This window comes from Coturnix japonica, chromosome 3 (assembly GCF_001577835.2).
Source record: "Coturnix japonica isolate 7356 chromosome 3, Coturnix japonica 2.1, whole genome shotgun sequence".
NCBI lineage: Eukaryota > Metazoa > Chordata > Aves > Galliformes > Phasianidae > Coturnix > Coturnix japonica.
This window is the reverse complement of record NC_029518.1, coordinates 18706890-18730305: the sequence shown is the minus strand read 5'-3', so window position 1 is coordinate 18730305 and position 23416 is coordinate 18706890. Positions and strand designations below refer to the sequence as shown.

Below are 23416 nucleotides of genomic sequence, written 5' to 3'. Positions count from 1 at the left end.
CTGTATTAATGCCATTGTCTCCTTGTATCAGCAGGTTCCAGAGAGATTCCTGGAAGTGGCTCAGATCACGTTACGGGAGTTTTTCAATGCCATTATCGCAGGCAAAGATGTTGATCCTTCCTGGAAGAAGGCCATATACAAGGTCATCTGTAAGCTGGACAGTGAGGTCCCTGAGATTTTCAAATCCCCCAACTGCCTACAAGAGCTTCTTCATGAGTAGAGAGTTCAGCAGCTATTTATGAATGTATGAAAGTAGCAGTCCCCTTCTGATGCCCAAGTCATGCGTGTCTCTATTTTAATTTCATATATATGTGTATCGCATACATATATATGTATATGAAATTAGACTGTGATCCCTCCTGGGTGTATCTTTGGGTTTTCGTTTGGTTCCAAGGGGATGGTTATTTTACTTCAGCCTTTGGTTTACTTTTGCCCGAGACCCTTAACATTTGGAGAATAAATTGAGTTAATTTTCAGGGAGAAGAGTTTGGAAGCGTGTAAAAGCCTGTCTTAGCGAGTTAGGGCATTATGTTTAAAAATGCTTTGTCAGATTTATTGCTTGCTGCAAAGTGGCATTTTGTCTTAGTGAGACTAATGTCATGGCACAATACTACAGACAATGAAGTTTATATTATGTTTATACTGCTAAAGTTCTGAACTCTGTGGAGTCACTTCATAAGCTTGGAGCTCTTTTTGTTTTCTTTTTTTCTTCTTTTTTTTCTTTTCTTTTTTTTTCTTTTCTTTTCCAAATTTTATATTCTTTTTAACCAATAACTAGATTTTCTTTCATACTTCAAAAAGCTACAACATCTATTTCAGGTACTCACTCCAAGAAGTGATACCGAGAAAAGCAAACCCTATTCTTCATGCTTCCCCTTACAGAAACAATAAATACCCTGAGCCAGTAATCAACATGCCAGGTTGTTGTTTTTCTAAATTGCAGCAAGGGACGTTTGCACAAATCAAATACCACTCGTGCAGGTGGAGGCTGGTAACTCATGCACAGCGTTGTATCAACCACACAAATTGTAGAATATGGTCAGCTTGTTAAAACGGAAGCATTTCACTCTCCATAGAGTAAAAATGAAACCTGCTGAGTACTAAACTGCCACGTCTTGGTCTTACTTTAAGTGGCATCGGTCCCTGATTTTTTTCCTCTCAGTGCATTCTGCCCCTAGAAATCTCCTTTCCAATATACACAGTTTTCTGTCTATATTTGACATCTGTCCTGAAAAGCACTTTTTGAATGACCTTATATACAGTCAAAGAAAGCATCTTCACCTCACAGTGCTGAGGCAAAGGAGAAAAAAAAAAAAAGAAAAAGAAAAAAAGAAAAAGAAACAACAACAAAAAAACTTGTTCGTAGCTGTAAAATATAATCAGCCTTTTCCTAATCGGGAGAATGAAAATCACAGTTTCGAGAAAATCTAATCAAGCATATACAAAAATTGCAGTGTCCTCCTGGCTATGCAGGTTTCAAAGAGCCCGACTGGATTTTTAAATTACACTAAGGTGCAGCTTTATTTAAAAAAAAAAAAAAAATCTATTTGAGCAAATTGCTGCACATCCTCAGAAGCTGGAGGTTGCCTTGACCAACATCTGAGCTACAGTGTAAAGTCCACGATGGGTCTGGATTCACCTGAATGCTGTACCGTGAAATGTCAGCACACAGAAAGAAAGCTAGCTGCTAGTTCTTGTGCTTTCTTCAATGGCTCTCTTTGTCTCACGTTTTCAGAAAGGTATTGTCTCCAAAAGTTTGGGGGAAGGTTGAATATGCTATAGCACTCTGTATTTGTCATTTTCTCTGTCGTCTTTTGTACAGATGCAGTAAGAATTTATTGTTATCGTCAATAGTGTTTTCCCCTGCACATTTCAGTCTGAATCTAGAGGAAGTTCCTGGTTAGCTGAGGATTGCATTTAGACCCTGGAGGATGTTGATACCTTGTTTCTGTATTTTAAAATTACATTTTGACTTTGGAGAGTGAAAGTTTACCCATGTGACTAAAGAGCTGACCTGATCATTGCAATTTCACTTCATTTACAAATACTGCTGATGGACAGAAATGTATGAAAGCAATTATTGTCAGCAGAAAGCCTTAAAAACCTGCTGACTTCAAATTAAACAGCACAATCCTACGATTCCCTGTCATTATTTTCAAGCACTGGCAGTATCTGTGGAGTATAGGCAATGCAGACAATAGCATGGGATGAAGTGCCAACATTTTCACTATGCATTAAAAGCTAAACAAATCTTGATCTTAGACTCCCTAAGAGTACCTAACACTGTACGTATCCTCGCAGTAGACAGGTGTGTCTTTTTCTTGCTTTTTTTCTGGTTTGTTTCGTTTTCCTTCTTTTCCCTTTTTATTTTTTCTTCTTTTATTCTTGTGCATGATATGGTAAACATTACACTTCATGATGACGTAACTCCAGTTAATTCTGAGTAAGAAAGGATGAAAATTGTGTTCATGCACTTTTCTTTTCTCCTTTTTTTTTCTTTCTTTTTTTTTTTTTTTTAATTTATGGGAAGAAGTGGCATAAAATGCTCAAGTTTTAACACAGCAAATCCATCATTGGCATACCATCAGATACAAAACATAACACTGCATTGTCACCTTGGACATAAGAAAGCAAAGCCATACTGTAGTCATAATATGTGGACATACTACTAGCTACCAACTTAATCTGTGATTTTACCCTTACTTTTATTATGTTTATTATTATTATTATTATTATTAATATGATATTATTATTATTATTATTATTTGGCTGCAATGTGATTCACATAATCTAAATAAGTGAAATTGTGTACTCAACACTTGATGTTGTTGCATTTATTTATTTATTTATAAGTAGCATAATCTTGATAGTAAATGAGGCATAGGAATTAAGAGTAGAAATTTCACCTTAAAAGAACAATAAAAGCTCCTTGGTCTGAAAAAGGAATACGGGATGATTCGATGATTTCCGACATGTGATTCTTCTGTATTTTATAGCCATATTGCCTTTGTGCCTCCCAGTACACCTAAAAACATGGCATAGCTCCTACTAAACTGCAAGTAGAAAATAGGGTTGGCTTTTTTTTTTTCAAGTGATCTGGATATTATTTCCCTAATAGCAGCTAAAAGGCAGGAGGCTACTTTTATTCTAACGAAACGTTTACACAGGGAAAGAATTTCAAATTCCATGTAGAAATCCCGTGTTGCCATTCATTTACTGCTAATTCAGATTTATTTCTGCATATAAACTTGAGGTTATAGTCTGTGCCTAGACCTTAAATGCACCAGCGGAAGGATAAAAGAATCCTTCAAAATACCAGTTTTTTCCCCCACAAGTACAATTGTTCTTGTGCCTTCTGTGGCTTACAGTTTTCATCCTTTAAACTTTATTTTTTAATTACTACTACAGCTGCAATAAACACTATTTTATTTCATTATTATTATTATTATTATTAATTATTATTTCTCCGGCTGTTTGACATACTGTTGATAGCTATGCATATTTTGTGTCTTTTTAAAAATTAAAAAAAAAAAAAAAAGAAACAAAAAAAAAAACAACACAAAAAAAGAAAAAAAAAGAAGAAAAAAAAACCCCACAAAGCAGGAGAATACGTTTTTGAAGAAGAGAATTTTTAGAACAGTTTGATAATGCAAATTATTTTTTCTCAATCGTTTGAGCAGCATTCGAGTTTTGAAAATTCTTGTAGAAGCCAATTTTTTGTAACTGTGGTGCAAATCTTGTGTTTTCTTAGCCTGATGAAAAGTAGTATAGAAGCAATATTTCATACGTGACATATGTGCAGATGGATATACATATGTAGTCACACGCAGCCAGGGTGCGTGCGCGCGTATGTATATATACACTGACACACACACACACACACAAAATATGCGTATGAAGTGAAAAGCTTACCTTTTTCCTATCTAGATTAAGAACCTATTTTAGACATTTGTTATGTTTTGTGAAAAGAATGTTCTATTTGAAACTACAAAACATTTAATTCTTACTGTATCTCTGGTTGTTTAATGGGAACGTTTCACATTTAATGGTAAACACGTGGAAGATGTTAGAATGTAGTAATTATTTAAGAAAAGTGTTCACCCATGTATTCCTGAGGTTTGCTTTGTGCCTCTGAGTATTATTTAATTAAAGTGTTTTAAGTTTGCAGAATCTTTGTTACTGTACCAGGTACGTGGGTGAACATTGAAAACCGAGGGGAACTTTTATAAAGCAATGTAAATATTCAACCTTAAGGCCGTTCTTGCGTAAAGACATAAGATTTTAATAACTACATTCTGAAAACATCTGTTGAATTTATAAGGAACACTACAGTAACTGTACAGATAGTTGAAAGCATTCTTGAAAATCCAGCTCTCTTACTTTTAACAGTTGAGTCTTTCATCAGATGTCAAGGGAATGGGTAATACGGTTTCTGTAAAATGGCAGAATTTTTTTCTATGTATAGGAAGTCAGTTAATAGAAAAATGTTTTTTTTTCCACAGGTTAATATTGATTAAGAAATAAAGGTGAAGATTTTGTGGCTTTAAAGATAGGATTTTCACCAGCAGCATTGAAAGATTATACGTATATATATATACAGAAATATATATATATATATATAAATGGAAAGTGGTTTACAAAACCCCCAAAATGAGCACTGTACATGAGAAGTGAAAGCAAAAACTATATTTGCCATGTGTATTATATAGTAATCATTGGTGTTGATAGTGCAAATGTTTCCTTCTGGTACCAACTATGTGTTTGAAAATTCCAATACGCATTGTTTTCAAAAAGCTCCCCTTAAGGAATGTAACTGGTTTATATGAGTAAGCAGTTACTGTATTGCACTTAAATGTTCTGTTGAAGGAAATGCAATTTCGTTTTCTGTAGAACTGTTGGTTGTAAACCATCTATAAACTGAAGCTAAAAATGCTCATATTTAGAGCTGGGATGAAAACTGGTATTTAACCTTTGTATCTTCTTAGGAATATCCTTTTTAGTGTATGAAAGGTGGTGGCACTATGACTTTGTTTAGTCTTTTCATCTGAGCCACAGTCACCTCTCTCCCAAAGCAGCCACCTTCCAAATGCACAAATATACTGGGACGTGTAGAAATAAATCTAGGAGAATCGGAGAGCTTACGTTTTCTCTCTAAAATCCATCCTTTCTGCGTTAATTATACCACTGGAGTGAAATATTAGACCAACACAATAACCACCTCATTACCGCACGACGTGTAGGAGTCAGAAACTTAAAAAGGAGGAAGAAAAGCCTCTTTAGGTTGGTTTTAATGCTGCCCGGAAGAGTCAAAGGTTAAGGTCTAAACTGATATTGTCCCAGTCATTACTCATATGTATATAGTTACAGAAGTGACAAAACACTGCCTTTATATTATTTAGCAATATGTTGTAAATAGCATTATTAAGCTCTTTTTTGTAATAAAGACCCTTTAATTTGAAGATAGTACAATAACTGAACTGATAAAGTCAATTTTTTGATTTTTTTTTTTTTAATTTTATTTTTTAGCTAGAGGCAATTTCAACTGTGGATTTTTTTTGTTGTTGTCTATTGTTCTGAAGACTTTGCATAATTTATTGGTTTAATTTATCCTAATTTATTTGATGAAGGTGTACAATTTTGTATTACCAAGGATGTACTGTAATATTAATTGATGACAAGATAAAACAATAAGACTCCCCTGTCCGTTTGACAAAAAAAAGGTGCAGTAGACAATTGATTGAAAAAAGAAAAAAAAAAAAAGTTACAATTCTAGCTTGGCAGCTACTAAATTTGAGGTAAACACAGGAAAAATGTTTGGGGGGGTGGATTTTATTTTGTGTGTTTAAAGCTTTTGTATACTCTCCAGACTTTTACCTTTTTGCTTTGTACCACTTAAAGGATACAGTAGTTCAATTGCCTTGTGTGCCTTCCATCTTCTCTAAACTGAATGTATGTGCAGTATATATGCAAGCTTGTGCAAAATAAAATATAAATTACAAGCTCATTGCCATTGTTCATATTTCTTTCCGAAAGTTAATGCTGCCCTGTGCCAAAAGAGGAATCACTGCCACGGCCAGGCTGTATCTAAGACTGTAGTCCTCCAAAATTTTTTCTTTCCCCTTACTTTGAATTATTTATTAATGAAAGTGCCAGTCCTCTTGCAAAATGGATCTAATGATTTATCCCGTCCGGTGTCCTACCTCCAGAGCTGGATGAGATAATGAGTGCTGTTTTGCAAGAGTCTATCAGACAAGGAATACATCCCTACAACAGAAGTGCTATGGATGAGGCACAGACAGCCCTTTGGATTGAATGTAGACACTCTGAGCTGGAAAGTTCTTATCCTTTGTCTGTCTAATCCTTTCATGAGTGTAGCTGCACTGCTGGTGTCCTGCACCAAGTAGTCCCACCAGTCAGGTGGAGGCAGAGTAATGCTTGGCTTGGTGAAGTTTGTATTTGCTCTTTTTATCAGTTTGCCCTTGTTAATACTAGCACCTAGATCTCATTCTCTATCCTTTTCATTACAATCTATCCCTCCTTCTTGGATCATTTCCTTTTCAGGTTCTATAATCATTAGCACCATACATGACTAATCTGTTCTTACACATTTCCTCAAAATGCAAGTCTCATTTGTTCATTGTTTTTTTCTAATCCTCTCCTATTCCTGCTGGTTCTTGTGTCTTCAAACTCTTGAGGCTGACTGAACCACCAAATTACATTATCTGTCTCAGAGATGAATTGTGTCCTTTTGGCTTAGAACTGGTGCAGATGGCAGTAAGATGGTAGTTTATTTGGATCACAAAATTGTGCAAGAATTTTCTGGTTTTGAAGGAGGAGTGTGTTAAAAATATGTTTTCATCTGAGGTCACTCACTTACTTTCATAATCTTCACGTATTCAGCTTCAAGACACTGTAGAGCTTACCTAGAGCACAACTGCAGTGTTAGCTACACCATAATGACCAAATAAAAGCTTCATCTCTGCAACAGCACTTAAAACTTCATGCTTTTTTATACAATCGGAGGAGCATTTGCTGGATCACATCAACAGCGGGTTTAGAGGAGGTCATCAAGTTGCACTTGTGTAACTGATGGTCATTTACAAGTAAGATTTCAGATTTTACTGCAGACAAATTGCCTTTCCTAGTTCACATCTATCTACATTACCAAACCAGCACACTAGAAGCATTTTCAGTTCAAAATACTTGACATTCAGGTCATTTCATGAAGAACAGTATGCCCCACATGTCTAATAACTGTCCGTGCATTCAGGAGGTTGCTGAGATTATGGCATGGTGACCAGGACAGGCTGAAATGCTTAAACAGAGGGGTTAATCAAGATCCCTAACTAACTCATTCACAGAACTTCCAGAGATCTTCTGCCAGTCTTGGTTTGGAGTGGGTGTGAGCATCCCAGGAGTGAGCTGCTGGTAAACCATGGAGAAGCTTTCCTTGTAGGAGGGAAGCTAAACTGCATGTAGAGACCAAAACTGGGCATCTGCTTCACCTCCTCCTTGCAAAAGCTTACAGAGCAGGTATGGATAATGTAGAAGGGCTCATCTCTGTGCTAGCCAGCAAGAGAAACTATATGAAAGACAGGGAGGTCAAGGTAGTCAAGGCCCTTAGGTACTCAAGTAATGGACCCAAGTACAAGAGCTGCATAGGTAGTTGTTCACCCATCATTTTTTCCTCTCAAATATCCTCGTTCTATGATATACAAGACACTGTTTGCCATTTTACCCTGCAGTTGAAAACACACAGAGCTCTAAGTAAGAAATCCTGGCTGCTGTCATCTCCGAATACTGCAGGAGTTCAGAGCTAGACTGGAACTTGGCAAGGAGTCCCTGTCACTGCAAAGGGCCAAATCAACTTTCCCAGGCTTCAAGCACCCTGACAGGATCCAAATTCTGCAGATCTGGCCATCTGTGCTTGGAAATCCTCAGTTCCCCCAATACCTGGAAATTTTACAATAAGGAAGATAGTACTTTCTAGCTTTAAAATCCTTAGGAAGATGGAAATCATCTCTGACCAAGGTAGAGCAGTTTTTTTTACCATGGAGACCGCCATGAGGAACTAGGGTCCTTCACATATGGGATTACTGAGGCTGAACGTGGAGCACTGTGCTCTGTGGGCTGAGAGTATGAAAGAGTTAATTGCTCTCATTTTCTTGGTCTGTACCCTTATTTATGCCCAGTCTAGGTTGTGCCAACACAATTTCTATGGAGATGATCCTTTCTGATCCAGTCTTCCCTCTTTGTTAGGAGGGAAAGGGGACTGACTGGTGAGTTGCAGCAGACGACTGCATTTAGGAAACGTTGGCATGCACAACCGCCACTGCCACGGGTTACAGCGTTCCCCGCACAGAGCGATCAGATTCAGTTTTAAAACATGGCGCTGGGTTTATTTTAAGAACACAATACGGAAGACAAATGAAATCCCCACTGAAGCTCATTGTTCAGAGAGGATGGAGGCTCCCGTGGTGGTGGCAGTGCTGGAAGATAACACAGGGGGAGTGCTTCCCTGCTGGCTCCTGGTGCCCGACCCTCTGGGCTCATTGCAAGGCATGTCTGTTCTCTTGGTGTTTCCATAAACGTGGGGGAAAGGGAGGGTTGAGAAGACTCCTGTTAAAGCCTGATTGATGTGGAGTGCAGAAAATCTATCATTGTTACACTGCAATATTTTGTGTACTACTATTGCTAACGGGTGATCTCAACAAGGGGGAAAAGGTTTATTTTATTTTATTTTATTTTATTTTAGTCATCAAAATGAATTCTTTATGGCTTAGGCTACCCTGTTGCTTTCCAGAGCCAGAAAACAGAGGCACTGGGTCCTTTGCAGAGAGATCCCCCTACCTCAGGCTGCCCAGAGCCTGGGAGAATGTGATTGCACTTCCATGAATAAATCCTAAGTGAATAGTGGTACTTTCCCATTTATTTGGGAGTCACAGTGAAAAAACAAACAAATAAACAAGCTATTTGCTTCCCAACAAAACACATGAAAATGAACTGCTGTTGGAGCGCAAAGGCAGTTAATTGCATGTTGAGTTTAATTTTATCCTTTAAAACTAGACTTAAGGCTGAGTTCCTAGCTGGGAAAAAGAAAAACAAAACAAGAGGAAAGAGATGACACAGATAGCTGAAGAAAGGCTAACAGCTCCAATGTAAATATGTTTGCAGTTTGCAAGAGACCTGCCAGTCAGGCAGCTGTGGGAGGTAGCAAGGGAGAACACAGGAGAGGAAAAAGTCTTGTGGCAACAGTGGCCAGTTTCATTATGGACACTGCCAGACTGTGAAACAACTCTTGGGGCTTGAAATCCTATTGCCTATTAAAACTGGGCATGACAGCTCTTTTTTATGCTTCACCAACCAGAGATGGAACTGTGTCCTAGGGGAAATAAGGAAAAATATTTATTACAAGTGTTTAACACCTTTTAGTACAAAACAGCCCTAATATGCAGCACTCAAGGATAATTCATGCCAGCGCATGTAGAACCAAGGGGAATCACTCAATAATTTGGTCGGAGCTTTAAAAAGGAGAGACGAACCTCTGGTTCAAACCTTGAGCACAGATTTCGTGGAGGTGGAGGTACTTCGGAGTATTATTTATATATTTTTATCATTTCTCAGTAATCGACGCTAACCTCAGAACCAGATGTGCCCCAGGGAACACTCGGGCTGCGCCTGCCTTGGCTGTGGCACATTTTGGGGTGTCAGGAGATCGAGTTGCTTTTGAGGTGCCAAAATGAGAGCACCCCCCCCAGTCATGATTCGGGAGCACCTTGAGGGTCCGTCCCCACCTTGTGGGTGCTTGCAGCGTTGACCCCCCCCCAGGACCCTGCACAGGGCCACGGGGCCGCTGCCAGCCCTGTGTTACTCATTAACGGTGCTGTTACTCGTTAACAGCCCGAGCACGGGCTTTTGCGGGCAGCCCTTGGAGCCCCCCTTGACTTGCGCAAGCCATGCGCTGCCCGTTTTATTTCCGAGCAGACGCTGCTTCTTGGCATCCTTTTATGAGCAGCCAGTGTTTGAAAGCACTGTTTACCCAGTCACTTGCTTTTGCAGAACCCCGGGGGGAATGGGGGACAAAGGGGAAAAGCCTGCCCGCAGCTCCTCTCTCCAAGGATCCCATGCTTCTGTTGGCTGAGTCCGAGCACAGAAATTTCCAGAGTGCCGGGCAGCCCCTTGCCGGCCCCAGATGCTGCTCCTGGGGGCAGCTCTCTGTGCCCAGGGCTCTGCTGCCAGCCCCACGATGGCCAGAAAAACAACCTCAGCAGTGGGGAGAAACGTGCACCTGGCCCAGGCACCCCACTGGGAACCCCCCAGGGTTCATATCCCAAGCTTGGGAGAGCAAACCTTCGGTGTTAGTAAATGTCAATGTCTCTCATGTGTCTTTGGAGGGAGCCACAGTGAACAGCCACGTACATCCACCCCAGCAAAAGACCTCAACAGCTGCCCTATGGTTATGGGCACAGCGTTCTGTCACCAGCAAAATGCAGGATTTATCCAAAATGCAGCATTATTATTATTTTTTTTTAATGTGTATGCGTGCATTTTCTAACGTATAATATCAGTAATATCTAATAATAATTACAGTTATTATTAACCCTAGGGAACTTGGTTCTTCCGTAAATAGAAATGAAGAGTGTATTTTTTCCTTAATCTGATTTCAAATGACCTGAAAAGAGAATCAAAAAGTGCAAGGCGGCCGTACAGAAGGGCAGAAAAGGGGTGGGCTAGGGGGGCAGCGAGGGGGTTGCCTGCACAAGAAAAAATTATCCCAATTCTAAGCACTGCTGGAAAAACGTGAAAGTTATTGCTGCACAAAGAACCTCTTGAACTGTTCTGCCTTCCAAAATTTCTACTGCACTCTCTGCAGTTACTTGTGTATGGCAGAAGCAGCATCTTTGTATTATATGAACAGTCTGCTTCATAATCAAATACCATCTGTCGCTACATCTGAACTTGTTTTCAACATCTGTGCATTCTGGTCTTAACAAAGCTTTAAAAACTAATTCAAAAACTTTCACAGATCACTGACTAAATATGTACATTTACCATCTTTCATATTGGTTTAAAATATTTCTTCTATAGCTGCATCCCCTTGGCTGGGAATAGTTAAGATGTATACACTGAGTTGCTTTATTAAGCTTATTTTCTAATGGCCTTGGGTAGCCAAGTGCAAAAGAGGGACACTTGCTCAGGCACCGAGAGGACCCATCATATTCTTTCTTGGTGCCAATACAGTCCCTTTCTGCCAATGAGAAACCTGAAAGTTGATCAGCTACCATACCCCAATTACTCAAAATGACACTACAGATAAAACTGCAACCAAGGGGAGAATCAACTGTATGGCTTATATGCTGCTAAAGTGTGTCTGAACAAATGGTGAAGTAAAATCATGAGAGCCCTCAGGAGGATAAGTACGTTGTTACTTTGCACATGCTTCAGAAATGTGAAGTACATCTTTACAGAACTTTTGGCCAACCCCCTGGCAGATGTTGACCAGTTTTGCTTATGTATACATCAGTTGCAGAACACTAAAACAGAGATTGGAAATTTTAATTTAGTCAAGGCAGTTGGGCTAAAATGATGGCTTTTGTTGAAACCATTAAATAGAGCTGCCTAATGAAGTACAGTACAGCACTGGCAAGCCGAGCCTTGATGAGATGCAGCAGCTTCCAAACTGCAGCCCTGCAAAGGGGAAGAAGGAAGCTTGCAAGTCTTTAGCTAAAGTGGAATGGCGACAGCCCTTGTAAAGCCACATTTGATTTTGTGTTTGAGGGCAGACGCACTTGTACATTATCACCCTGACATTTTAACCATTAGTTGGAAATGTGCCGTTGCAGTTCCTGCCATATATTTCTCAATCCTATTTGTTAGGAAGTGAGCTAATAGACAGTGTGATGAAGTGATCATAAATTCACTTTCAAAGGGCATTTGGGTTCAGAGCCTAAAGATTGAATATGGCAAATTCTTAGGCACGGGGAAGAAGGTGGGGGCCAGGAGGGTCATTCTCACTGATGGATTCAGTGATTGATTCCTCTACAGAACTATATTTGCCCTTTACTTGGCTGTTTAACACAGAATAGCTATAATAGGTTCCCGATCCATTATTCCTCTTCCTCCTAGGGTCAGTATGAAGTTGAAAGAAAATATAACCTTGGCTGTGATAAAATAAACTTTAACATTATCAGGTGTTTGGAAATTGGAAGGTGTCTCCTTGCATTATGCAGGATACGCAAAAACACGTACATAGACACAGACGGTTATAATATAATCCTCAGTGCTGCTTCTGACAAATGGTTATTACCATTCAGCATTGTTTTTTTTGCTCATGCAATAATACGGTGTCATGCAAGTCCACACAGCCTTGAAACCCTTCTTATTATACCTAGTCTTCCAACCAACACATGCAGTATGCTGCTTTTCTGACTGTGATCAACAGCATTTCTTTTAGAGATAGGTGGCTTAGAATAAAATTTGCTTTGAGAGAGCAAAAAAAAATAAAAGGGATCTGAAATGCAAGATCAAAATGAGTGTTTTAGCACAAGGCAGCCCCAAAATGTTTTCAATAATTAGAAGAGACTTATGTTCCATTTCACTGTTTTATGTGTTATATGGTATAGACCAAGTGCTGCTGTATTTAAGTGTTTGTCAGCATTTCCCTTGTAAATCCCGGTTTTCCAGAGGGTTGCTGTAATTTGCCAATTTCAAATCACACTGGGCTAACACTCACTATACACACTGTCAGCCCAGATGCAAATTTCTGTTGTTGTTATTACTAAAAATGAAATCAAGTGAATCTGCTGGTTTTTAGTTCATGGCTGGTTTTTAGTTCATGGCAACAGATAACGGTTTGGAGATGGGGAGTGGGATTCTTTTTTCTTTAGTTACTTTTAATTTTTTTTTTTGTATTGCTTCTGGTTGGGTTTTTCTTGTTGCAGTGTTTTGATTCAAATCAGTTCATCTTGAAAGGGATATGAAAATATAGGGTACAGATACTTTTATACAGCCCAAAATATTAATGAAGCAGAGAGGACTTGGAAAGAGGACAGCATTCTAACCTATTACAACTTACTTGTGGACAGGCGTATGACATTTGAGTCTACACCCACTGACCTCTATCCCAAGCTTCAGTTCTGACCTGTAGAAGTCCATCCATTCAGCAGTCGAATTCTGCAAGAAAATAAAATGTGGTTAGCTCAGCTGGAGTGACTCCTGTGAAACATAGATGCAAAGCTCCGCCTCTTCCCCACAGTATTTGGTTCCTCCAGACCCCATAAACTCTGCTGGCCAAAGCACAAAGAAAGGAAGAAATGTCCCTCTTCATCTTCACCAAAGCTTGCACTTCCCAGCAAGGGCAGAGGAACGTGCAGGACTTTGGGGCTGTGCTGAAAGAAGAGGAGAAGGAAAAGAAGGAGAACTGCTGCTATCCTTGAAGGATGTAGCCCTCCATCCTTGCAAGCCACAGGCAAAACCATGGCCCCATCGGAGGAGGAAGGTACAAAGTCAGCTGTTTGGATAGCTAATGCTAACTCCTGGTGCGCTGAGGTACTGTAGTATGTCACTAACACAACAAGTGAAAGCATTCCCTGCTCTGCATTTGAGGGGGCTGTGGCTAGATCCTGCTCTCACCAGCGTGGGTGTAAATCCATACTCTAGAGCGTATATTGTAAGAATATGTGAAAAAGATAAGTCTGATGTAGAAGGACTGCATCTAGGGGCAGTTCACTTCTAGATGTTTACAGATGTATAGGGTTTTCTGCAAGGGAAGGAATGGGGAGTCCGCAAATGAACAGATTTATCAGCTCTTAGCTAGAGAGGATAAAAAGTGGTGAGACAACACTGGCTACCTGGGGAAAGTCATGTTGTAGGAAGTGTTCATATCACTTAGCAGCTATTGTCAGATGTCACAGTCCTTTCACATCCGACCCCCTGTTGGTGCAACACACAGTGCTGCAGTTGTAGGGTCCATCTCACTGATGTTGGAGATTTGGGATATAGCTTGTGATGGTTTTGATGCTGTGGATTGGGAGGCCAAGGTGTGCAAAAGAAACTATGAAATTAATAGTGTTTCATCACTTCTCATCAACTGAGGTTTTCAGCCTGCTTATATTAGCAGCAGGTTAATTTCACATGCTGTTTTTCATACAGTTGTCTCCAAGATCTACAGCAATCGGCCACCACTTTATCATGGAAAACAAGGCCCACATTTAGCCATACACTGTTTTCCCTGCTTGGAAAGTGCATTCCACTTGAAAACAAAGGGAAGTTCCCTGCTGAGTTAGAGTTAGGCTAGGATCCATCTAGTCTGCCATACCCTTGCCCCAAATGTTCATGTATTGATGAATTCCACTCCAAAATTCAAGCTTCAAGTTGAGGGGACCCCAGCTAAATGTCAAGATTTTTCCACACAAAAGAGGATCTGGATTTGCCCTCTATGTAAGACACAGAGCAGATAAAACCAATAATACCTTATCTCCTCCCATGACTTCCTGGCCAGGAGCAGCAGCAATATATATTAAGATATCAATTGACTGTTTATAGGATTAAGTAAGGAATAGCTGAAATCAGCCCTTGCTTTTATTTGAGTTTAATTCATCCATTCATAGATCTGTCTGGTAACCACCTATAATAAAATAATAATAACAATAATAATAAAGCCTTGCACTTTTACAGCATCTTCCATCGAAAGCTGTCTCAGTGAGCTTCATAAACATTACTCTTGCATCCACCCCTTCAATTCCTTCACTTTCTCCTCATCTTTATCTGTAGAAATTGTAGTAATACCACAGAATGGATAGTTTCATAAATAAATTAAAGCAAGATGTTATTTCAAAGAACTATAGAAAAAGCAAGTTATTTAAAAAATATGTGAGAAATTCAGTAGGTTGAGTGAGGATGGTATATGTTCATTTTGCTAACATATTATGTGCTCAGTTAAGGATAAAAGAAAATCCATACATTCTACTTAGTCAGCTGATATTTCTCACATTAAAAGAACATAAATCAATGTATAGCACTCCACATGTCTTTTATTCTGAGACAAAAAATGAAGGAGAAGAAAAATGTCAGTGAAGAAGTTTGGAAAGACATGGGATTCCTTTCTGTGTTATGGATAATATTTTCTAAAATGTCAGTCTTATGATCACACATCACTCATGTAAATAAGCCACAGCACAGAAAGGCGACAGGAGATGTGGTTATGGGTTGCAATTTTGGACTCCCTGGAATAGCGATGTTATCTTTATCTGTGGTTATTCAGCAACCGCCTCACTAAACACAGTTATGAAGCAAGTAAGGAATGCTAGCACATGTGTGAAGACACAGGCAGTGTCTTCAGTATCTGAACTAACTTCAGATTAAGGGATGAAGTGGCTCTTTGCATCAGGAAATTATCCCCTGGGTTGTTAGCCCATCTCCCATGGAAGACTTCCCAGGGCAAAATTTCCCCCATGTGGATAGCCAGCACCAACCCTGAGTACTGCCAAGCTTGCAGTAACAACTCTCTCCATTATAATGCTTCAATATAAAGTGAAAGGGGAACAGAAAGACAAGGAGAACACTTGAGAATGTGCAAAATTGAAGCGAGTGTGCAGATTTCAGAGAAAAATGCAGAATAAATATGAATCGAAGTGCAAAGTGCTGCTAAGAACAACATCAACAAAAAAAAAACAAAACAAAAAAAACAAACAAAAACAATACAAAAAAGAAGAACAAAAACCCACCCTCAATCTTTTACCGATATGAGAAGCCTTACACTGCTTGCATTGGGTTAGATTTGAATAATCTTTCCACAAAGAAGCCTGGCCTTCTGCAATTAAGCGGCTGTCTCCTTTGCTGCACACAACAATGCCAACAACAGACTCGAATCCAGGCTTGAATCAAGCATGAGTAAAATGCCAAGAGTGATACAGAAAACGGAGGGAAAGCAGGGCAACCAGTAAGCACCAGTGGAGGAGCAGGAGGGAGAGAAGTCCTGAGGTCCATATGCCTCAACTTATGTACCAGTAAAATACAGAGTAGTAAATATCTTTCTGTGCTAACTATTTTGAGACAGACTGCCTGTGTAAACATGAAGATTACTACCAGCTATTACCCTTAAAGCAATTTCATCCTTCCCTCTCCCTTTTCTCAGTTTCAAATTGACTGTAGCGTTAGCCCAGTAATTGGATATCCTCGTGCCTCAAATTGCCTGGTATTTAATTTTTATATCATTCTCAGAACCTATCACATATTTGTTTTGATTTATTCAATATTGATCCTTTCTCTGACTTTCGAGCAGCTATCACCTTCCCCGCCTGTTCCCAGAGAATCTGCCAAGCCAGCAGTTTGTGATTTTGTCATAATACATGTGTTTCGTTCTCCGAGTGGCTGTCACAAGCTTCTGGATCTCACAAATGTTACATCCCCTCTTTTTATTCACACATTCTGTATATTAAATGTTCACAGAGATGAGCTTTTGTCATGTGGAGAAGCAAGGCTTTCAGTATCTGTTTGCAGGTCACGAGTCAATACCTGATTTAATGGAGAAAGGGGAGCTTGATTTTTACTGCATTTGAATAAATGCTCTTATGTTGCTTTCTATGATACGTTGTGCATAAGAAAGCCGAACAAAAAAAAGAAAGCCAACTGAGATGAACCTGGGGCAACATTTTCTGAAGTGTCTAGGTAGCTTGGGCACATTTCTCTCTGACAGTAGGTACACAGATTGCTGGCTTTTGGTACACTTTATCTAAGTGCCTTTCTAACTTCTGAAAATAGGATTGAGATATTTTAAACTGCCTTCCCAAATTCGTTCTTTGCTAGTTCTGTGCCTTGCAGCAGGTGGTATTCTTGAGCCTGGCCGTGACAAGAAAAACACATATCACCAGTTAAAACACTGTCAGGATCTACTATTTTCCTAGGAAAGCTAGAAAAAAGCCCATATCTGTCTAAGTTAAGAGGAGCATTTCCAACAGGTCAAAGGAAATTTTCATTCCCCTTTACCTGGGAATGCTGAGGCTCAATCTGGAATCCTACCTCTGGCTCTGAGATCCTACAATTCAAACAAATTGTTGAGAAACCAGTGAGGTCCCAGAAGAAGGGTACAAAGATTGTTAGACCCTAAAGCTCATGAGCACTGAAGAAACACTGGGGCAACTGGTGTGGTGGAGAGAATGCTGGGCAGGGAAGTCTAGTGTCAACGGGAGCATCTATTTGAAGGACTGCCTCAAAGGCAACAGAGCTGCTCTTGGTGCTGAAAAACAATAAAGCAAGAGCTCTCATTTCTCCCTGAACTGTTTTCCCTGTTTGAGAAAGTTTTGTTTCTTTCTCCTTTCACGCCCCAGCATTAACTGAGTTTTGCCTCTTTTCTCTCAGCAACATGCCATCATGTGTAAAGCTGAGATCTGGCTCTTTATTTCAGGTCATTTCCACCCACAACAGCCTCAGAAATAATTGGTTAATTAGAGGCATATGCTTGGGTGCTGTGTCCCTTATGACAGCTTACACTGGAGTTTGCAGGGGAAGAAATGGAGGAAGAATCTATCCTTTTTTTTTTTTTTTTTTTTTTTTTTTACTGAGAGATCTTGTGTTCATTCATTGTACAAACCCAGGCAGTTTGCAAAGTAAAAGATGGGTTTGCACAGGGAAATTCAGAGATGGGGTAGACTTTTGCATGGATTCTTTTCAATAAACATTCTGCTGCATTACCATTTCTGCTACTGCGTCCAGTGTCACCAGGGAACGGTTGAGCATAAACACCTCCTGAGGAACAGTTCCAGAGCCTAATGCCAACCTGAGACAGCTGCTGATGCTGAACAACATCATCAAGGGCCCACTGTCCCTTCCTGCCACTCCTCCTCCTTCACTACCAGTGAAAGAACTATGAAAAGACCAAGAGCTGGTGTACAGCCAACAAGAACTAAAGATCTTGCAGCTGGTTGTACCACCTGTGCCTTGTGAAATTCCAGCCAAAACAACGTCCCCTCCCTCCCCTCGGATAACCCCTTTATTAACAAGAAGGGCACAGCACTTGATAACTTCATGAGTAGGAGTGGCACGAGCACAGCGGCAGATCTGGAAGACACTCTTTTAACTGCTGCTGATGGCTGTGGACAACTGACCAGCTCTTGAGAGTGTGCAGGGCACTCTGGGTGAGCCATATGCTACGCTCAACTGCACACGCAGGGTGTGAGCCACATTGTGCCAGATATATATAGCTGCTCAATGCCACCCTATTGAGCCTGTGCCAGAGCACATCACATGGTGCTTGCTTTATATGGGCTGGTTTGCAGGAGATGTACAGCATCCATGAGGGAAAGCGGCGATACATGTTACTCTGACACAAAAAGAAGAATCCTTTACTTAGGGCCTTGCAGTAAATCCAATGCTCTGTATTTCCCCATTCATATCAAAGGGTGCTCTAAGTACACAGGTAGAGCTTGTTGTCGCAGGTCAAGATCCACCGCACAGCTCAGTGAGGGGAATTTTGCTTGAAGAATGCTAGAGGGGAATTTCACTTGAAGAATGCTAGAAATGAGTCTATAGCCGTTAATTGATAACATTCTTTAAACAAAAACACCAAGCCTTCTTGTTCTTATCTATTATTAGAGACTAACATTTCGTTTAATAATTTTTAACTGGACTAGGAATGGGAGGAAGTACAGTTAAGACAGAAATTATGCACCCTCACAGTATCTCATTTGTGTACATCTCAATTCACGTGTTTCCATGTCTAGCATGAGCTTACACTTTTGCACTATTTGTGCCCATGTCATTATGTAGATCTAATGCTGATGGGTGCTGGAGAGAAAAAGACCCCAGATGAATACATCTGTGTACAACCGGGGAACGAGTTCTTGTGGTTACTGTGCACACCCTGGTGACAGTAACAAGGGGGGGAGCCCTTCCTATTCATAGCCACTTGGTGAGAGAAAGAGTCTCCTAATACCATCAGCAGCCCAGCCTTCACACACACAGTTGGCCAGCTTTGATTCTTCAGTGAAGGGAAGCAGCACTCATAAGCAGTGGCTCATTAAAAATACCAGCTTTCCAGCTTTTTTATCCAATGAAAAACATCTGGCACTGGGGTGCTCCAGCTGGCAGCCCACAGACTGCACCAAGTCATGAGACTGCTGCATCCCACCACAGCTGCCTTGGAGGAGGCAAAGAGCAGCTGCTGGGGTGATGCTGAAAGTAGCATTGCATACTGAAGGCTTGTTGACACATCTAGGGGCAGAACTTCTGCCCTGGACACAGACAGAGAACTGAAGTGCAGGGAGGAAAAAGAGGGTTGTGTCTGGGGGACCAGCTCCTCCACACAAGAAGTTTGGCCTTGCCCTATATGAAGTAGCTGGATGTCTTTTGTCTATTAGAAGTTGATCACCGCAAACTGTACTGGAAGCACTGGGAAAAATGATAAACAATCCTTCAAGACAGGAACTACTCACAAGAAAGATTTCACTTCGTATATTTGGCTCTCTCTAGCAATTTCTGCCACAGAAAACACACGCTTCCTTATTGACTCTACAGGGTGGTACAGAGAGGAAATACACCATGACCTTCATCAAAATAAGAAGTACCATTAATATAAGTTCCATTCCTTCTCTGCTTTCCTCGCAGAGTTAAGTGAGGCGCAGGAATCATCAAATTAAATGGCTGGGTCAGCTTAATGTAATAAATCTATTAGTTCATATCATCATATATTTGATTTATACTACGCTAGACAATTACTAGCATGTCATTTCTTTGTTTAGGGATTTTTAATTTGAAAGTGTTCTAATCCTTAGTGTCAGCTGTTCCTGGTGGGTGATGACATATCTACTGTGAGTGAAACATTCTGATGACATATAGAGTGTAGGAATCAAATGTCATAAGCATAAATATTTAAGCAATAAGACATGACAGGTAGAGCATTTCTTGGCGATTATCGCACACCTCGGGTGGTGTTATGACGAGGCATTTGTCCAAAGGCCAACTGACTTTAACCACACTAAAAGTAGCATAATAGCCTGGAAATGTGCTGCTTGAAGTGTCATATTGACATTTTTCCTTCTCTTGATGATTTCTTCTTCTAATGGGAGCCCCAAGGAACTGCCATCTCCTTCCTTCAAGACAGGGAAGCTCGCACCTTACAAAGATGTGATCACCTGAAAAGGGGAGATGAATGAAGATGGAACTAAGCCTTAATGTAAGACATGTGCTGCTCACATTCACAGTCCAAGTGTGGTATTGAAACCACAGATCTGGCATTTTCTAACGTACTAAGTGTTTTCTGAATCAAGTGAACATAGTTAACATGGCAGCAGGGAGACATGCAATTTCTTCAGCAGCCTTCAAGCTACAGATAGGATTTAAGGAGAAAATACCATGTAATCTTAACTTAGAAGCTGTTCTCAATAGGCAATTACTCTGGTTTAAATAGCATTACTTTTTCTCTGAGTGTTATGAGGATATGCTATGAAATACAGAAAGGTTGTTCTTGATTGAAAGTAGCACAGAAAACACACTCAGCTTCTGTTGACTCCATTCAACACTGCCAAAAGTCAAACTGAGGCAAGCCAGCCTCTCTCCACTACAAGACCTCAGAAAGCCATACCTCTAGTCGTACCGGGCTCTTGGGCTGCAGCACTAACCTTAGGGAAGAAAGAACCTCTGCCTGGCCTGGCTGTGAATCTCCCACCCACCCTTCCTTTGTTGCCCACAGCAGCTTCATCACCAGACTTTGTCTGCATTTCTCAGCATGTCAGATAGTCAGCAGCACTCTGCCATGGTACCTGCAGTGTTCAAATCACAGGAAAGCTAACAGGGCCACCTCACACAACCAAGTAACAAAAAAACAACACAGAGGTGGAGAAGACATCAGCAAAGTTTTCTTTGCGATCGTTGTTTAACACTGTAAGTAATTAAATATTAATGAAAGTATGCTACTTTCATTTTGTGAGCAATTTAATTCAATTAAAAATAAATGGATCTCCTTGGCTCAGTGGATATACTGATATTCAGCACTACCCTTAACTTGGTTTTTCACCAGCAGTTAACTCCAGCACAGCACAAAGTACGGGGCAGAATCATAGCCCCCAGCTAGCACCATTAACTCCTTCAGTCCCAGCGGTACGATTCTGCCACCCGCTGAACCAGAGCGGCCTCTCCCAGGGAATATTGGCTATGCTGCTTAGCTTGCAGGAGCAGCAATTTATACCCAGTGTGGTAGCTAAGATATCTTGCACTGGGGCACAGTTTTCTTGAAAGGAAGCCATTTCAGAAAGACTTAGCAGGCCTGCATGCCGTGATCTGGTTAAGTAATATATCTGGGAACTTCATGTCACATAATGAAGAACTCTTCTTTTATTGCACTGGAAGAGCTGTTTTAGATTCCCTCTGAGCCCATAGGCCATGTCTTTCTGATAATAAGAGTGTTATCAATGCTTTAATATTGAACTCAAATCTCTGCATGAGAGAGCATCTAAGAGCTATTACTCAGCGCTGAAAGCAAAACCCAACTGTTCTGAATGGGGAGGAAAATGCCAATCTGTTGACAAAAAGTTAAACAGAGGTGAAATCTAAACTCTGGCCAACATTTTACAGCCTTAGTGCATTGTTAACTTTTCATCTTATCTGTCAGGAATAGGAAACTAATGCTTTAAAACAATGTATTGCTTTTACGGGCAAGGTCAGCATTTGTTAGATTTCAGGGTTACACTGAGCACAGGCAGCCAGAGCTCCAGAGAAAGAATTGCTTCAGCACCCAGAAGCTGAGGTCTTCCGAAAGTTAAAATGTATGTACCAGCTTCACTCCCACTTTTTCCTCTCAACTGACAGCAGCTGTGCTCTGACTTTTTTGTTCAGACTGTTTTCATGTACGGTAGTGCTAGTGGTGGCGGGAGGTTTTAACACCTTTTAAAAGGTGCTGCTGAGCACAGCACAGGCCAAAGGAGCAGTTCCTGCATTTTGCTTTCGGGAGAGCAAAGGTTCAGGGTCACCCCACTCTCTTCCAGGAGTGAGTTCCAGATTTGTGAGCCTGCCCTCGGACAATGCAGGGCTTTGTTTGGGCAGCACAGCATCCTTGCTCAGCCATGCAGTTCCCAAGGAACCGCGTAGGTAAGATAATACTGGGAAACGGAACAGCCAGTCATTCTCTGAAAGAGATAGACAGCAATTTCACTTGGAACATGTGGCTCAAGGATGTTTTCCCTATATTCCTTTATATTAAGCAATCCTACCTCATATCCCCAGAAAGCACAGGATCTACAAGACAACTGCATGGATTAGCTGGTTGTGGTGCCAATAGAAACAATCCATGTGCAATGGCCACCAAGCAGCAAATAGAATAGCAAGAAATGAGCCTTGTGCAAAACAAATGAGCTTCTGAAACAAATTCTGTGTGCACTTCCATATCCATGAATTTGTTTTCCTGAAAGACACAGCCTCTTTCTTTCCTTACCAGTACACCTTCAGGAGGGCAAGACTTGCATTTTATCCCATGACAGCAGTAAAAAAGCAACGAATCCCAGCGCAGGTGAATTTTTGTGGAAACTCTAATAACTTTTGATATCATACACTCTGAAACAAAAAATGCATTTGTCATATCATTAAGAACATTCATGGATTATATGCAGATGAGCAAAATACCATTCAGTGGAAAAGAGGCAGTGCTGTGTGCCTTAGGTGATCAATCACACGGGAGAGTTCATCAACTGCAAATGCTCAGAAATTATCTGCTTTCAAATAAGTGGTAGATCCAATTTTATTTACAAAAATTAATACATAAGTACAATCATAAAAGTCAAACAATATAAAACAACAAGCTGGCACCAAAACCCTATTACGTCATCCAAATGATTTGGGATGAATTGTTTGACCAGTTCTAGGCAAGGTATGTTTTTTACCTTCTGTCCCACATGCTTGGAGACTTCCCAGCTTGTTTTAATCTCTCCAAGCAAATGAGAGCCCTCAAGGCTCATTAGGGCTATTTACACAGTTCTTAACTGGAAAAAATTAGATCTACAGAAATGAATAAATAAATAAGCTGATGTGAAGTATGAATGAGAAATCATGTTTAAAATCGATTTCCAAGTCTGCTACCAACATGGACTTCCCTTGGGCTACATCAAAGAAATAGCTGCAGGAAGAAAAAGAAAGGAAAAGTAAAGGGAAAAAAAACAACAACACAAAAACAAAAAATCCATGGTGAAAAAATGGTAAGAATTAAGATGAGGGTGGTGACAACATCAGGAACACCAATCTGTAATAAGGCACAAATGCAGTTCAGAAAAGAAGGGAATCTCATGACAAACAAATCTATGATTCAGCCTCAGGTGTCTTGGTGTGGCTGTTTAGCTGACCTGTCCTTCTGCTCTACATTTGTAAAATAAAGGCAACAACACCTTTTATCCAGTCTAAGTTATTGGATCTTTGTCTCTTAGTATGGGATAGC

General features: G+C 40.3%; 1 protein-coding gene across 4 annotated transcripts in view; it reads left to right on the top strand.

Annotated features, from left to right (window-relative positions):
• Window positions 1–6004, top strand: part of PROX1 (prospero homeobox 1) — a 49950-nt gene extending 43946 nt beyond the window's left edge. For 3 of the 4 annotated variants that reach the window (XM_015857342.2, XM_015857340.2, XM_015857341.2), the window contains exon 5: window positions 32–6004. In XM_015857342.2, the coding sequence (XP_015712828.1) occupies window positions 32–220 (189 nt within the window). In that variant the 3' untranslated portion in view covers window positions 221–6004. The remainder of the gene's footprint in view (window positions 1–31) is intronic. The other variant, XM_015857343.2, reaches the window with a different exon arrangement.
• The last annotated feature ends 17412 nt before the right edge of the window (window positions 6005–23416 follow it).